Source organism: Pempheris klunzingeri, chromosome 13 (assembly GCF_042242105.1).
Source record: "Pempheris klunzingeri isolate RE-2024b chromosome 13, fPemKlu1.hap1, whole genome shotgun sequence".
In the NCBI taxonomy this organism is placed as follows: domain Eukaryota; kingdom Metazoa; phylum Chordata; class Actinopteri; order Acropomatiformes; family Pempheridae; genus Pempheris; species Pempheris klunzingeri.
The window spans coordinates 24,851,678-24,867,159 of record NC_092024.1 but is presented as its reverse complement, the minus strand read 5'-3'; the positions used below and the strand labels follow the sequence as shown (position 1 = coordinate 24,867,159).

Here is a 15,482-nt window from a genome sequence, read left to right as displayed (position 1 = left end):
TAAACCAAAAGGATCTTCCAGGTCTCTCTCTGTAGGGATCCTTTCTATAATGCTGTCACACACTTAGAATAACACTCTGAGCCTGTCAGTGGATCAAACAAGCTCTTTTAGTGGACGGCTGATCTACTAGATTAAGTAGGTAAACGTCACTGAAAAGTAAAAAGCGTTTCTGGGTGAACATTTCAGTTGCTTCGGGGGAAGTTTGAAGGTTTCCTGAAGCAGCTGGAGGTCGGAGAGGAGCGCCTGCAGAGCTGCAGCGACCTGGCGGCTCGACTGATCCGCAGCAAACATCCTCAGAGGTCTTCAGTCCGAGACGCCCTGCAGCAGCTCAGGTGAACACGCAGAAACACAGCGAGAATTTCAAAATGTTCTTCACTCATCAAAAGCTTAGGTAACATTTTACACCCCAATAATTTAAAAGTTTTTACAGATTTCACCATGAAACTTCCCCAGCTGATTACTCACTTTAAGACAGTTGTTTTTTTAGCATTACAAGTATTCTAAAACTGTATGTTTAAGTATGCAAATGATGTATTGACTCACTAAATATGTGCTAATTTACATACATTACCCAAACAGAGATCTGAGCTCTGGATAAAGCAGGTTTCATTGTGTCCACATATCAGAGGAAATCTGTTTTTAGAAATCAGCAAATATTCCCAACAGCAAAACAGTTTCCACCATGTTTTTAGGGATAATATCCTCTATAACAGGGATTAAAATAAACACCTCAATGTGGAGTTTATACATTTTATACAGACATGTTGTTGTGTCGTGTCGTGTCTCGCCTTTAGCTGATCATCTTATTATTGGGCTTCATGCTGGACTTTTATCTCCCACCTTTGAATCGTCTTCCTTCTTGTCTTCTTTTTTCTTTATTTTTCTTCGTGTTGTCTCTGACGCTGTTTGCCTGCAGTGCATGCTGGGACGACCTGAAGGGCGTGGCCAGAGAGCGCCAGGATCAGCTGCAGCGAGCCGAGGAGTGTCACCGCTTTTACCAAGACCTGAGCGACGCACTGACACTGATCCAGGTACAGGATCCATCCAAACATACATAACATACATAGAAACATACGTGTTGAAGTCACCGTCTCTCTGTAGGAGCGACAGAAGAGCATCCCAGACGACGTGGCGAAGGACCTGCGAGGAGTGATGTCACAGCTGAGGAAACATGAGGCTCTGCTGCACGAGCTGGTCGCCATGGAGACACAGGTACAGAAGAGGAGAGGTGATCGACCAATCAGCAGAGAGATTATAACGGGGGCGGGGCCTGTAGTGGCGGTCAGTTTTCATCGGGTTGTTTGTGTGTTGCAGCTGCAGGAGCTGCTGGACGCCGTCGACTCCATCGCGGACCTCTGCACACCTCAGCTGAAGCTCCGCCTACAGGAAGTGCAGGAGGAAGTGATGGAGCGGTGGGAGGAGCTCCGCCTCCACGCGGAGCAGAGGGAGGAGGAGCTGAAACTGGCGTGCCAGAGATACCTGTTCCTCAACACGGTGACGCCGGGTGCACAGACGATTAGACATCAGTAACGCTCCCATCATGCCTCGCAGATCTCACCGTGTGTCTCTGTGCTCTCCAGGCGCAGGATTACTTCCTGTGGTGCAGCCAGCTGAGGGGCGCGATGGCGGCCGAGGAGAGCATCAGAGACGTGGCGACCGCCGACCTCCAGCTGGCCCAGCACCAGCAGCTGTGGGCCGAGATGGAGGCCAGGCAGGAGACGTACCAGCAGGCCGTGGACATGGGGGAGGAGCTGCACACGCTGGACACCACCAACAGGAAGGAGGTGAGCGTTAAAGCGCGGCGTGGCGGCTGAGACACAAACAAACTTTCCCAAGCAGCCAATCACAGGCGAGAACTGTGGCCAATCAGCTCCTCCATCCAGCCCAGAGAAACTCACTCATTACTTCATCAGAGCTGTGTGACTTTAACTAAACAGCTGAGTAATGAATGATAGAAAATCTGTTAGTGTCGCCATTTTTTCTCTTCTGTGAAGTGTCTTATTTTACCCATAATGCATTGCACATCAGGCTGTCTAAGCCAGTCTGACAGCGCTCAGAGGGAAGTTTTCTCCATCAGTTTAAGTGTGACTTTCATCTGCGATGCCTCCTGGTTCCTCCAGGTGTCTGAGCGGCTGCAGGCTCTGCAGGAGGAGCGGGACAAACTGGAGGAGCAGTGGACGGAGAAACGGAGCTGGTTAGAGACGGTCCACCTGGAGCAGGTGTTCTACAGAGACGTCAACAGCGCCGACAAAACGTCCAGCTCACAGGAGGTACGGCCGTCCTCTGCGTTAGTTCTCCAGCCGGAGCGTTCGGTGTCTGACGGGCTGAAATCTCCACAGATCCTGCTGCAGAACAGCACTCTGGGAAACAGCGTCGATGAGACGGAGGGTTTGATCAAACGCCATGAAGCCTTCGAGAAGCTGCTGAGCTCACAGGAGGACAAGGTCTGCTCTGCTTCTGCTTCACCTCCGTCCCTGTACCGCCATGTCGGGCTGCAACTAACGGTCACCTCTAATGTCACTGTTTTCTTAATTTAACCAACTCTCCGTTAAAGTGAACTCAAGGTGTTACATCTGTTCTGACGTGGTTCAAAGCCACCAGACTCCATTGACAAAAACAGTCTTTTTACCTCACAGAACACAGTAGTTACTGGTCTGCTGCTGCTTCGACACAAACAAAATCAGTGTTTTAGTGAATGTAGTCTGGTGTGTGTGCTGTTTGTGGTTAAACCAAAAGGATCTTCCAGGTCTCTCTCTGTAGGGATCCTTTCCATGATGCTGTCACACACTTAGAATAACAATCAGATCCTTCCTTCCTTCTGACAGCAGCAGACCAGCAGCTCCTGTGTCCTGTTCTCTAAAATCTCTGTTTTAGTGAATGTAGTCTGGTGTGTGTGCAGAGAGCGATAGAACGGCTGTTTGTGGTTAAACCAAAAGGATCTTTTTACTGTTTTTTGGGATCTGGTAACCAAAAGTTCTATGTTGATGAGCCCTGCTCTTGGCCCCCGTCGTGGCCGTTTACCTGGGGGTCAGGTAGTGTTGATCTGAACGCCCCCCCCCCTCCCTCTTTTCGGGTCCAGCTGTCGTCCCTGAAGGAGCTGGCCGAGCGGCTGAAGCGGCAGCTGAGCAGAGAGAAGAGCGGGCGAGTCCAAACCAGACTCAAGGCCCTCCTCCAGCGACGTGATAGGATCAAGGAGCTGTCCGTCAAACGCAGGGAGGAGCTGGAGCTCTCCAGGACGCTGTGCATCTTCAACCGAGACGTTGCCGAGGTAACGGGCGAACCGATCAGAGACCCCTCATCCTCATACATGTGTTTTTAATGTGCAGGTAACGTGTCCGTCTGTCCGTCAGGCTGAGGAGTGGGTGTCTGAGCGGATGCAGAAGATGGCGGAGGACGGAAAAGCCGACCTGAGCAACCTGCAGGCCAAGATGAAGCTTCTCCAGAAACATCAGGTGTTCGAGGCCGAGATCCTGGCTCACAGCGAGATCATCAGCGCCGTGCTGCTGGTAAGAGACCGGACCGGACCAGAAGAGACCAGACCAGACAGGACCAGACCAGAAGAGACCAGACAGGACCAGAAGAGACCAGACCAGACCAGACCAGACCAGAAGAGACCAGAAGAGACCAGACAGGACCAGAAGAGACCAGACCAGACCAGACCAGAAGACCCGACCAGACCCGACCAGACCAGACCAGACCAGAAGACCCGACCAGACCCGACGAGATGGACCAATGAAATTAGAGAAGATGAGACTTGACAGCACAGAATTAGATGATGAGCAGGTTCATCTCTCTGCTCTGTGCCTCCAGGCCGGAGAGGAGCTGGTCTCCCTCCACCACCCGAGAGCCCAGCAGGTGAGGAGGAGTGCGGCCGCCCTGAAGCTCCACTGGGAGGAGCTGAAGAAGGCCATGGCCACCCGGGGGAAAGCTCTGGAGGATAACCGCCACTTCCTGGAGTTCCTGCAGAAGGTCGAGGCAGTGGAGGCCTGGATCAGACACAAGGTGGGGGTGGGGGGGTGTTAGCAGTGTGTGTGTGTGTGTGTGTGTTCAGTGTGTGATCAGTGTGTGTGCAGTGTATCAACTGACCTGTCTGTGTTTCAGGAGGTGATGATTAATGTCGGAGATGTCGGGAAGGATTATGAACACGGAGTTCAGCTGCTGAAGAAACTGGGCGAGTTCAGGGGAAGCGGAGACGGGGTGAGGAAGTGTCACATGTCACATGTTTGATCCCCTCAAGTAAGACGGACGTGAGCTCTTTCTTTGAGGGTGTGAATGTTGGCTTGTAAGAAATAAACAAAGCAGGAAGTTCAGCTTGGAGCTTGTTTCAGGTGACGTTCGGTCTGCAGGGCGCTCAGTATGAATACAGCCAGGGTGTGTTTTTCAGGACGTGACGGTGGACGACGCCCACATCACCGCCATCAACAGACTGGCGGCCAGACTGGAGAAGAGACAGAGCGCAGACGAGCTGGCGACCGTCAGACAGAGGAGGCAGCAGCTGAACGACAGGTAACGCTCACAGGTGTCCTCCGCTCACCTCTGTGGGCCGTCCTCTCAGGCCTGCGCTAAACATGTCGTCCGTCCAGGTGGGGAAAGTTTCACGGAGATCTGAACTCTTACAAGAAGAAGCTGGAGGGGGCGTTGGTGGTCCACGCCCTCATCAGGGAGCTGGAGGAGCTCAGAGACAGAGCCAACGAGAAGGTCAGTCAGCTGATGGGAGCGAAAGGCTACAGGTCAGCTCACCTGCTGAGCCTCACGTCCAGGCTGACGTCGTCACGGTGGTCCGCCCTCTGTCTCTGCAGATGCTGCTGCTGCAGGGTCAGGACTGTGGATTTGACGTGGACAGCGTCGAGAACCTGATCAGACGTCACGAGGAAACGGAGAGAGAGGCCGGGGTCATCAGGGAGAGGTCAAAGGTGAGCTGGACACCTTAAGAGGGCTGAGCTCCTCCTCTGTAGTCAGTGTAGCAGCAACAGTAGAGTCCCGGCACAGACGCTAAACAACCAGACTCCATTGACAAAAACAGGAATTTTACAGAATTTTACTGGTCTATTGCTGCTTGAATGCTCAGGACCTGGAGAAGGAGGCGTCAGACCACCTGAAGGCTCCGTCAGTGATGAGCGACAAGCTGAAGAACAAACAGAAGGAGGCTCAGAGAGCTCTGAGGACTCTGGACAGGGAGGTGAAACACAGGTGAGGGACCAATCAGAGGACGCTTCTTTATACAGACTGATACCGACCAATCAGAGGACGCTTCTTTATACAGACTGATACCGACCAATCAGAGGACGCTTCTTTACAGACTGATACCGACCAATCAGAGGACGCTTCTTTATACAGACTGATACCGACCAATCAGAGGACGCTTCTTTATAGACTGATACCGACCAATCAGAGGACGCTTCTTTATAGACTGATACCGACCAATCAGAGGACGCTTCTTTATACAGACTGATACCGACCAATCAGAGGACACTTCTTTACAGACTGATACCGACCAATCAGAGGACTCTTCTTTATAGACTGATACCGACCAATCAGAGGACGCTTCTTTATACAGACTGATACCGACCAATCAGAGGACGCTTCTTTACACAGACTGATACCGACCAATCAGAGGACGCTTCTTTACGGACTGATACCGACCAATCAGAGGACGCTTCTTTATAGACTGATACCGACCAATCAGAGGACGCTTGTGATCAGCTGATGATCAGCTGGTTAAACTGAGGGTTGTCTGTTCAGGGGGGAGAACCTGCAGGAGGCCCACCAGCTGCAGCTGTTCAAAGCCAACCAGCGCCTCCTGCTGGAGTGGAGCGTGAAGCAGAGCGGCGAGATGGCAGAGAAAGACCTCCCCAAGACCAGAGCCGAGGCCGAGCGGCTCATCGTGGAGCATCAGGACTGGAAGGTGACCGTCCAGAGTCCCACCTCTGAGCGGCGGAGCCCCTCCAATCAGATGTAACTGACTTGTGCTGTTCGTGTGCTTCCAGACGGAGATAGAGGCCCGCGGCGAGCGCGTCGACTCCGTCCGGGACTTCGGTCTCGGCCTGATCCGGGCGGGTCACGGTTCGAAGGCGGAGATCCAGAAGGCCCTGACCCAGCTGGAGGAAGCCAAATCCGGACTGGACCGAGCCTGGCTGAACCGCAGCACGACCCTGGAGCAGGCCTGGAGCCTGCAGGTGATCACCTGAGCTCCAGTTTACCTAAAATACATTCAGATATTAAGCCCCGCCCCCCGCCACAGGAGCTGCTGTTAGCATGTTAGCATGTTAGCGTGTTCTGCTCCGACAGCAGCGATACAGCAGCTGTTTGTGGATGGTACAGGTGACTGACTCTCTCCGTGCTACAGGTGTTCCTGGCCTCAGTAGAGCAGTGTGAGAGCTGGCTCAGCAACAAGGAGGCCTTCCTGTCCAACCAGGACCTGGGGGTAAGACCCACCTGTCCAAAAAGATCCTTTATGTAGATGATCAGTGCAGATTTAATCCATGTGACCCCCCCCCCCCCTCCCGGTGTGGGTGCAGAGGTCGGTGGTGGAGGTGGAGGCCCTGCAGAGGAAGCAGGCCCAGTTTGAGGAGGCTGTGGAGGCTCAGGTGGAGCAGCTGGACCAGGTGGAGACGCTGGGCCAGAGGATGATCCAGCAGAAGCACTACGACTGTGACAGCATCAGAGCCAAGAGCAGAGCGCTCGCCACCAGGTGATCCCCCACCTACAGCTGTACCTGTCTGCCTGTCTGACCACCTGTCTGACCACCTGTCTGACCACCTGTCTGACCACCTGTCTGTCTGTCTCACCTGTCTGTAGGCGGAGTCAGCTGCAGCAGCAGATCAGATCTCGTCACAAAGCTCTGGATCAATCCCTGCAGCTGCAGCAGTTCCTGTTCAGTAGCTACCAGGTACTGGACTAGACTAGACCAGACTGAACCAGACCAGACCAGACCGGACCAGACCAGACCGGACTAAACCAGACAGACTCGGCCACATCCACTTCTCTAGTACATGGCTAGATTCTACCAGGACTGAACTGGACTGTACTGGACCCTAGTGGACCCTCCTGCTGTCTACCACCCTGGACCTCACCTGTGTGTGTTCTCCAGGTGTGTGTGTGGCTGAACGAGCGTAACGCTGTGGCGCTGGATGACAGCTGGAGGGAACCAACCAACCTTCAGGCCAAACTGTTGAAACATCAGAGCTTCGAGGCCGAGATCCTGGCGAACCGCTGCAGAGTGGACGCACTCACCAAGGTGGGGGGGTTTACTGAGGAGCGCCACACACACACACACACACACACCTGTCCGCCAGGTGAATAAGAGCGAGCGCTGCCGTCTCGTCTCGTCTGTGCAGGAAGCGGAGACGCTGCTGTGTCACTCAGCCGCCGAGGTGAAGGTTCGACCTCGACTCAGAGAGCTAACGGACGGCTGGGACGCTGTGATCCACAACTGTAAGGAGAAGAAGACCAGACTGCAGGAGGCCTACCAGGTACACACACACACACACACACACACACACACACACACAGACACAGAGACACACACACAGACACACACACACACACACACACACACACACACACACACACACACACACACACACACACACACACACACACACGGTCCTCTAAGGTCACGTTATGTTAAGTTATAGAAATCAGTTTACGTCACTGATGGAAAAAGATCTTTTGATTTTAAGTCCTGACTTTCAGATGAATAATCTTTTGATACTAAATCATTATTTTGAGTCACTAAGTCCTTTTTTCAAAATAATAAGTCATGTGTTTGTGATACTAAGTAAATATTTACTATGTACTAAGCCTTTATTTTGAAATGTGTGTGTGTGTGTTCAGGCGCTGCAGTTCCAGCGCTCCCTGGATGACGTGGAGGAGTGTGTGGCGTCGGTGGAGAGAGAGCTGACCAACGAGGACTGTGGGAGCGACCTGCCGTCTGTGAACAGGCTGCTGAAGGCTCTGCAGGGCCTGGAGGAGGAGGTGGACGGACACCGAGACCGAATCCAGGTAACCGACCTGTCCACCTGCTGTCAGTGGATCAAACAAGCTCTGTCAGTGGACCTACTGTGATCAGGTGCAGTTGTCCCAAAGGATCACGTTGCAGCCATTGCAGCCCGTTTGGTGTCTGCTGGCTGAGGTGATCTACTGGACCAGTTCCAACACTTTTACTACCTACCAGTCACTCAGACACCAGGATGTGGACAGAGAGGATCATGGGTAGACACATTGAAGTTATCAGTTCTCTTCACTATAAAACACTGTTAATACAAACACAACACTTCCTGCATTTCAAATTAAAAGCTTTGTGGACAGAATCCCCTCGTGTCCTAACAAGGCTTTTATTTTGGACCATTTGCAGGTTTGTGCTGTGAGATCCAGTGACCTGCACAGCGGTTCTTCACATGTAGATACCTCCATCTCATGTGTGTTACTACAGGCTGCTGAAACATGATGACACTGATAATGAGACATCCAGGACACAAGAGCATGAACATGTTGTTGGATTTATGACGTTAAAGTGATGCAAATGTGCATCATGTTTGTTTGTTTCTGTGCTCTCATTAGAGGAACCAGTGCAGTATAGCACTCTGTAGCACAGCGTAGATATATATATATTCCTATTTTCTAATTTGACAGGGTCTGGTGGAAACGGCGAAGAGCTTCCACTCTCAGGGAAACTTCCTGGCTGAGGAGATCCAGAGCAGAGTGGCACACACCATCAACAGGTCTGATACCTGCTTTCTGAAAGATCAACCTCTGGCTCTCATGTTGTTTATCCTAGAGAACAGTTTAGAAAGCAGAGAACGGTAAAGTCTTAACTTGGACTTTATATATAAACCTGACGTCATGTGTTTGTGTGCTCAGATTATATTTCTGTGGTTTAGATAATCTGGTTAAACAGTTTCCAACCTGATGGGATTATATTTTGGGTTTGAAATGACCTGTAGATCCTTTTTGAAGCATTTATATCGCTGTCATAAATGCTACCAGACTCCATAGATGAAAACAGTGATTTTACTGTCAGTCATACAGTAACACAAACAAACACACTGACTGATGGAGGCAGCAGCAGAGCAGCAGCTCCTGTGTCCTGTTCTCTAAAATCCCTGTTTTAGTGAATGTAGTCTGGTGTGTGTGCTGTTTGTGGTTAAACCAAAAGGATCTTCCAGGTCTCTCTCTGTAGGGATCCTTTCCATGATGCTGTCACACACTTAGAATAACACTCTGAGCCTGTCAGTGGATCAAACAAGCTCTTTTAGTGGGGTAATAACACAAACACACTAACCAATTGAGGCAGCATTGGACCAGCAACTTCAGTGTCCTGACAGGTTAAATTAGTGTTTTTTTCAATGGAGTCTGGTGCCTTTGAAGACTGATATAACAGCTTCCAGGTATGAATAACAGTTGTGTGTTTTCCACTCTGTCAGGTACAACAGTCTTGCAGAGCCCCTGCAGAGTCGGAGGGAGACCCTGGAGGCCTGGCAGGTTCTGTTCCAGTTCTACAGAGACCTGGAGGAGGAGGCGGCCTGGCTGAACGACAGACTGCCCTCCATCACTGCTAAAGACTGGGGGGGCTCCCTCAGCGCCACCCAGCAGCTGCTCCACAAACACCAGGTACGACACCGGGTCCTCATAGAGCCTTTATTTCATTATCTAACAACCTGTGTTCAATGCTTACAGGGTGTCCATGAGTCCTGGAACCTCTGGAAAGTCATGGAATGAACACAAGGGTATTCCAGACAGGGAAATAAACTGCTGGGGAAAGTCCTGGAAAAAAAGTTTAATGTGCTCCTTATTTAAAAAGAGTGTGTTTATTCACTAAACTGATATTCTGATGTTAATTTTCTTCTGTAGGTTGTTTCAGGCTTTTACATCTGCTCATGTTTTAGTTCCCGTCTTAGCGTCAGCGATCCTCTGGCTGTCGAGTCAAAGTCGGCAAACAGGCAGGAAAGAGTCAAATTCAGGAGCTCCTGGTGACTAAATGATAATTAGAGGGACGAGGAGACAGAAATGCTGAAGAGTGAAGATCTAAAGTGGGTTTAAAGTGATTCTTCATGCTTGTCATGCTACTTTTATAGGTCACTTTAATGGGAATTCACCTTTTTAGTCATAGAAAGTCAGTGAACTTTTACATTTGACTCAGAATAAAACTCTGTTCTTAATAATAATAATGATAATAATAATCAGCCTCACAGGTTGGTTCAAACACCATAATGAATGACGGTACAATAATTGATAACGTATAGAATAAATATATGACCTATAAAACACGTGTCTGACCTGGTTCTAGTTCCAGTGTTCATGGCGTTCACACGTTCATCAGTTATTGCGTCTGTTTTGAAGGACTTCCTGTAAATGTGCTCGGTTGTTCCCGCTCTGTGTTTGTTGTGTTTGTTCTCTTGTCCTGAAACCGTGTTCACACATTAAGACGTGTGTTTGTTTCAGGCTGTGATGCAGGAGGTCTCAGGCCGCGCCCCATTGGTCCAGGCAGTCCAGGAGGCGGGGCACAGTCTGGTGAGTACTTTTACTGTAGTAAATAATCTGAGTACTTCGTCCATTGGCTGAATCTGTTTGTGTTAATTGGATTTTCAGACTTAATCCAAGCCCTAGTTTTTCATAGTTTGGGTTTGAAATGACTTCAAAGGCACCAGACTCCATTGACAAAAATACTAATTTTAGCCCACAGAACACAGGAGCTGCTGCTCTGCTGCTGCCTCCATCAGTTACTGTGTTTGTGTTATTATGTGACTTTGGTGTTTTAAAGACTTGATTCAGATCAAAAACAATATTTGTGCAGCCAGTCGATTAAGGCAGCAGTAGACTAACAACTCCTGTTCACTGTGAGCTAAAATGACCGTTTCTGTCAAAGGAGTTTGGTGGCTTTGAAGAGGTGCGGTCTGAAGGGCCAACACTCTCTGATGAAACCACATGAAGGAGGCATGATTTTGCTCCCTGCAGGTCCGAGGTCGTCACTTCGCGTCTCATGACATCCGCGAGCGTCTGGAGGAGCTGAAGAGTCTCCACGAGGAAGTGATGATGGAGGCGGAGCGGAAGGGGAAACTCCTGCAGGAGGCGCTCAGCATCCACTCCTTCCTCAGTGAGGTGACTGACAGAGCCGGGAGTAAATACTGAACCTTTACTATTAATGTGTAAACCTTTTCCGTTGATTAACGTGTGTGTGTGTGTGTGTGTGTGTGTGTCAAGGTGTCTGAGCTCGGGCTGTGGTTGGAGGAGCAGCAGGCAGGTTTGGAGTCTCGGGACTGTGGGAGGAGCGAGGAGGCGACGGAGGCTCTGCTGAGGAGGCTGGACTCTGTGGACGTGGAGCTGGAGAACCAGAGGAGGACGGCGGACAGACTGCAGGAGAGCGGAGCCTCGCTGCAGCACCTCGGACACCCCAACAGGTAAACGGACACACAGCGTGGTCACCTGTATGAACACAGGTGAACTCAGGAGGTCTGACATGAGGACTGGATACGCTCACTCAGGATTTGTTGACTAATTTAAACCTTCATATTCAACCGTTATATCACTCTCTGAAGACACCAGACTCCACTGACAAAAATAGTAATTTTACTTCACAGAGCACAGGAGTTCCTGGTTTACTGCTGCCGCCATCAGTTAGTTTGTTTGTATTATTGTGTGAATTTGGTGTTTTAAAGAGTTATTTCAGATCAAAACTAAGGTGTTAGTTCACTGATTGATGTAGCAGTAGTGGAATGAACTCCTGTGTCCTGTTCTCTAAAATCCCTGTTTTAGTGAATGTAGTCTGGTGTGTGTGCTGTTTGTGGTTAAACCAAAAGGATCTTCCAGGTCTCTCTCTGTAGGGATCCTTTCCATGATGCTGTCACACACTTAGAATAACACCAGGTGTGTTTTACTCTTGATCTTAATCAAAATTGAAGTCTTTTATTTTGAAAAGTAAAGTCTTCCTGTGTGTCTCAGCCACCTGGTCGGCGACTCTCTCCCAGCTCTCCTCGAACACTTTGAGACTCTCCTCCGACTCTCGGCTGCTCGTCGCGCTGCTCTGGAGGACCAGCTCCGCCTCTACGTGTTTGAGAGGGAAGCCAAAGAACTACAAACATGGCTGACCTCCAAGAAGACTGTGGCAGAGTCCAAGGACTGCGGACAGGATCTGGAGGACGTAGAGGTGAGTCACATTGGACGAAGATGGAAGAACGTGAAGACTTTCAGTGTCCAGTGACATAAAGACGGCTTCTCTCAGCCTCCACGATCCTGTTTGTGCTCCTAAATCTGCTAATGTGTGTAGCTGCAGTTCACCGTCCAGTTTTCTTTGCTAGTGTCGACATGTGAGGATGATAACTGTGGCTCAGACTCTGTTTCCTAGCATTAGCTACATAAACATGAACTACAACATGGCTACAGTTAGCAAACGGCTGAATTATTAGCAGCGTTCATCATAGCCGCTCATCACCGGAAGTCAGCAGCTTCAATCGTCCCAGTCAGCATGAATCTAATGTTCCTGCAGCCGTGAGCCTTTAGCTAACGCTACGCTAACAGGAGGCTGAACTATTAGTTTTGGTGCCTAAACCAACCTGCCTCTGAAACCTGGTAATAAGTGAAGTTCCCTCAGTCTCCAGGTAAACGGATCACTTCTTACAGCTCACATGGGATTCAAACCCTGATTTCCTGGAAGAAAGGTTTTGGTATTTGTACTGACCTCCGTCCTGCTGCAGGTCCTTCAGAAGAAGCTGGAGGTTCTGGTGTCGGAGGCGTCCGGTCTGGGTCGGAGCCGGCTGACGTCGGTGCAGCAGCTCTGCAGGGGGCTGCGGGGGGACGGCCCGGCCCGGAGGAGGGACGACGCCCTCAGCAGGCTGTGGGACGACCTGAACAGCAGCATCAGAACCAGAGAACAGGTACGGCAGAGCGAAAGGTGTGTGGTGCTTCAGCGTGTCGGAGGAAGGAGGTGCTCAGCGTCTGTCCCGTGTCCTCCAGAGTCTGCAGGCGGCGAGAGAGGTCCACCAGTTTAATCACGACGTGGCCGAGCTGAAGGGCTGGATGGCCGAGAAGGAGGCCGTGCTGGACTCGGAGGACCAGGACCTGACCTCCGTCCAGACTCTGCTGAGACAACACGAGGCGCTGGAGGTAGGAAACGACCTGCAGGACCAGGAGGGAGGAGAGGACACGTGGGAAACTCTCCGTCACACTGAAGTCAAAAGAGAGTTTAAACTTTGATTTTCAGCATTTTCAAGAATCTGATGAAAGATTGCTGGAGGAGTGTCTGACAGTTTAACCAGACTAATACTAACTAATATTAGTAATAAAATACTGATACCAGACACAAAACAACCACAACAACAACTCACAATAACCATAACGAGACAAACACGGCCACAAAGACACAGTTTTTAGTAAAACTGGTGAAAACAGAGAAATGTGACTCCTTCATTCCTAAAAACACACTGAGGGTTTGAAGAGTTGATGTGAAGCTGTGCAGCTCAGGTGTGTTTACCTCCTTGCCTCCATCAGAGGGACCTGGTTCTGATCTCCGAGGAGGTGACCAGGAGCCGAGAGGAGGGCCGGGCTCTGAGCAGACGGCAGCCTCAGGCCAGAGCTGCTGTGACTCAGAGGCTGGAGGAGCTGGAGGCCTGCTGGACCAGCATCCAGGACAAGGCCTCCCAACGCCACACCAGACTGGGCCAGGCTGAGGACGTGCAGAAATACCTGTCCCACTGGACCGAACTCATGTAGGTCCTCCTCACACCTCAGGCCTGACAAAACAAACAGATGACTGTTAGTGTGACAGCCTGGAAGATCCTTTTGGTTTAACCACAAACAGCACACACACCAGACTACATTCACTAAAACAGGGGTTTTAGAGAACAGGACACAGGAGCTGCTCTGCTGCTGCCTTGATTGGTTAGTTTTTTTGTGTTATTGTGAGACTTTGGTGTTTTAAAGGGTCAGTTTGGATCCAACACAATATATGTGTAGCTAACCAATCAAAGCAGCAGTAGCCAAGAAACTACCGTGCACTGTTCTCTAAAATCCCTGTTTTAGTGAATGTAGTCTGGTGTGTGTGCTGTTTGTGGTTAAACCAAAAGGATCTTCCAGGTCTCTCTCTGTAGGGATCCTTTCCATGATGCTGTCACACACTTAGAATAACACTCTGAGCCTGTCAGTGGATCAAACAAGCTCTTTTAGTGGACCTACTGTGATCAGGTGCAGTTGTCCCAAAGGATCACGTTGCAGCCATTGCAGCCCGTTTGGTGGCTGCTGGCTGAGGTGATCTACTGGACCAGTTCCAACACTTTTACTACCTACCAGTCACTCAGACACCAGGATGAGGACACAGAGGACCATGGGTTAGAAACAGTGGAGTTCTCTGCAGTACTTTAGTGCTGAAACTGAAACAACTCTATCATCTGCTGACATTTGATTAACAGTGTTTAACTTTCCTGTCAGTCACTCAGTCAGTGTGTATTAGCCCGACTGGGCGGGGTCGTAGTATTTGAGCAGTCTGTGCTGATGAGGCTGGATGTCTGTGTGGTGTCCCAGGGCCTGGCTCAGGGAGATGCTGTCTCTGGTCCGGGGGGAGGCGCCGGGCGTGGAGGGAAGCGACCCGGAGCAGCTCATCAGGAAGCACGAGGAGCACCGCGCTCAGATGGACAGGCAGCTCAGCAAATCACAGGCCGTGAAGGAGGAGGGACGGCGCCTGGTGGAGGACGGAAACTTCATGTCCCAGGAGGTGAGTCAGGGTCCTCGGTGGGAGGGAAACGTGGAGGCACCCATAGAGGATCATCTGCTCATATCTTCTTACTGACCCCCCCCCACAGGTGGAGGAGCGCCTCTGTGAGCTGGAGGAGCTGGAGGTTCGGGTGGAGAAGCTGTGGGAGGAGACCAGGCTCCTGTATGAGGAGGATCTGGAGATCTGGGTTCTGCAGAGGGAGCTGGAGCAGGCGGAGCGCTGGCTGAGCTCCTACGAACACACGCTGACGGCCGACGAGTACGGGGTAGGTCCACCCCACCGGGGGGGGCAGAAAAACTGAGGCTCTGTGCTGAGGACACAGCAGTGAGATCAGCAGAGAGAAAACTAAAGTCTTGACCAACGAGGTTCAGAGACATTAAACTGGGTCTCCAAAAGCAACTTGTTGAAACTCTAATAATTTATGATGCAGAAAAAAAAGACTAAATCAGGTCCATAGTTCCCCTTCGACTCAAAAACATGTTAAAAAGCACCTAGAGTGGTTGATATTCAGTGAGTCAGCAGCAGAGCACTGAGCCGCTGGTCAGTGTTTCTCCCTCTGCAGGCGCTTCCAGCTTCTTTATGTCCTGTTTCTGTAGACTGCAGCTGCACTCACAGACATGAAACACATTTCTAGGTTCAGTCTGACTGAATAAACGTCCTTCAACCCTCTTAGAACTCACAGAGAAAAGACTCCCGTTATAACTGCAGAACCTGCCTGCAAATCTTCATGTTTTGGGGTTTTTCTTCAGTATCACAATAATTCAGTGACAGTTGTCTC

At 50.6% G+C, this 15,482-nt stretch overlaps 1 protein-coding gene across 1 annotated transcript in view; it reads left to right on the top strand.

Annotated features, from left to right (window-relative positions):
* sptbn5 (spectrin, beta, non-erythrocytic 5) overlaps positions 1–15,482 on the top strand; it is a 44,553-nt gene that overhangs the window by 23,116 nt on the left and 5,955 nt on the right. Inside the window, exons 39-72 of the mRNA XM_070842971.1 lie at positions 187–332; positions 917–1,031; positions 1,102–1,212; positions 1,315–1,494; positions 1,581–1,784; positions 2,121–2,270; positions 2,340–2,444; positions 3,080–3,268; positions 3,351–3,506; positions 3,811–4,002; positions 4,102–4,197; positions 4,385–4,506; positions 4,584–4,698; positions 4,800–4,913; positions 5,069–5,190; positions 5,743–5,905; positions 5,988–6,176; positions 6,347–6,424; positions 6,519–6,691; positions 6,799–6,889; positions 7,091–7,237; positions 7,338–7,472; positions 7,837–8,004; positions 8,635–8,723; positions 9,426–9,612; positions 10,444–10,512; positions 10,957–11,100; positions 11,203–11,399; positions 11,941–12,145; positions 12,693–12,872; positions 12,952–13,101; positions 13,486–13,703; positions 14,515–14,704; positions 14,793–14,969. Of these exons, the coding sequence (XP_070699072.1) occupies positions 187–332; positions 917–1,031; positions 1,102–1,212; positions 1,315–1,494; positions 1,581–1,784; positions 2,121–2,270; positions 2,340–2,444; positions 3,080–3,268; positions 3,351–3,506; positions 3,811–4,002; positions 4,102–4,197; positions 4,385–4,506; positions 4,584–4,698; positions 4,800–4,913; positions 5,069–5,190; positions 5,743–5,905; positions 5,988–6,176; positions 6,347–6,424; positions 6,519–6,691; positions 6,799–6,889; positions 7,091–7,237; positions 7,338–7,472; positions 7,837–8,004; positions 8,635–8,723; positions 9,426–9,612; positions 10,444–10,512; positions 10,957–11,100; positions 11,203–11,399; positions 11,941–12,145; positions 12,693–12,872; positions 12,952–13,101; positions 13,486–13,703; positions 14,515–14,704; positions 14,793–14,969 (5,067 nt within the window). The remainder of the gene's footprint in view (positions 1–186; positions 333–916; positions 1,032–1,101; positions 1,213–1,314; positions 1,495–1,580; positions 1,785–2,120; positions 2,271–2,339; positions 2,445–3,079; positions 3,269–3,350; positions 3,507–3,810; positions 4,003–4,101; positions 4,198–4,384; positions 4,507–4,583; positions 4,699–4,799; positions 4,914–5,068; positions 5,191–5,742; positions 5,906–5,987; positions 6,177–6,346; positions 6,425–6,518; positions 6,692–6,798; positions 6,890–7,090; positions 7,238–7,337; positions 7,473–7,836; positions 8,005–8,634; positions 8,724–9,425; positions 9,613–10,443; positions 10,513–10,956; positions 11,101–11,202; positions 11,400–11,940; positions 12,146–12,692; positions 12,873–12,951; positions 13,102–13,485; positions 13,704–14,514; positions 14,705–14,792; positions 14,970–15,482) is intronic.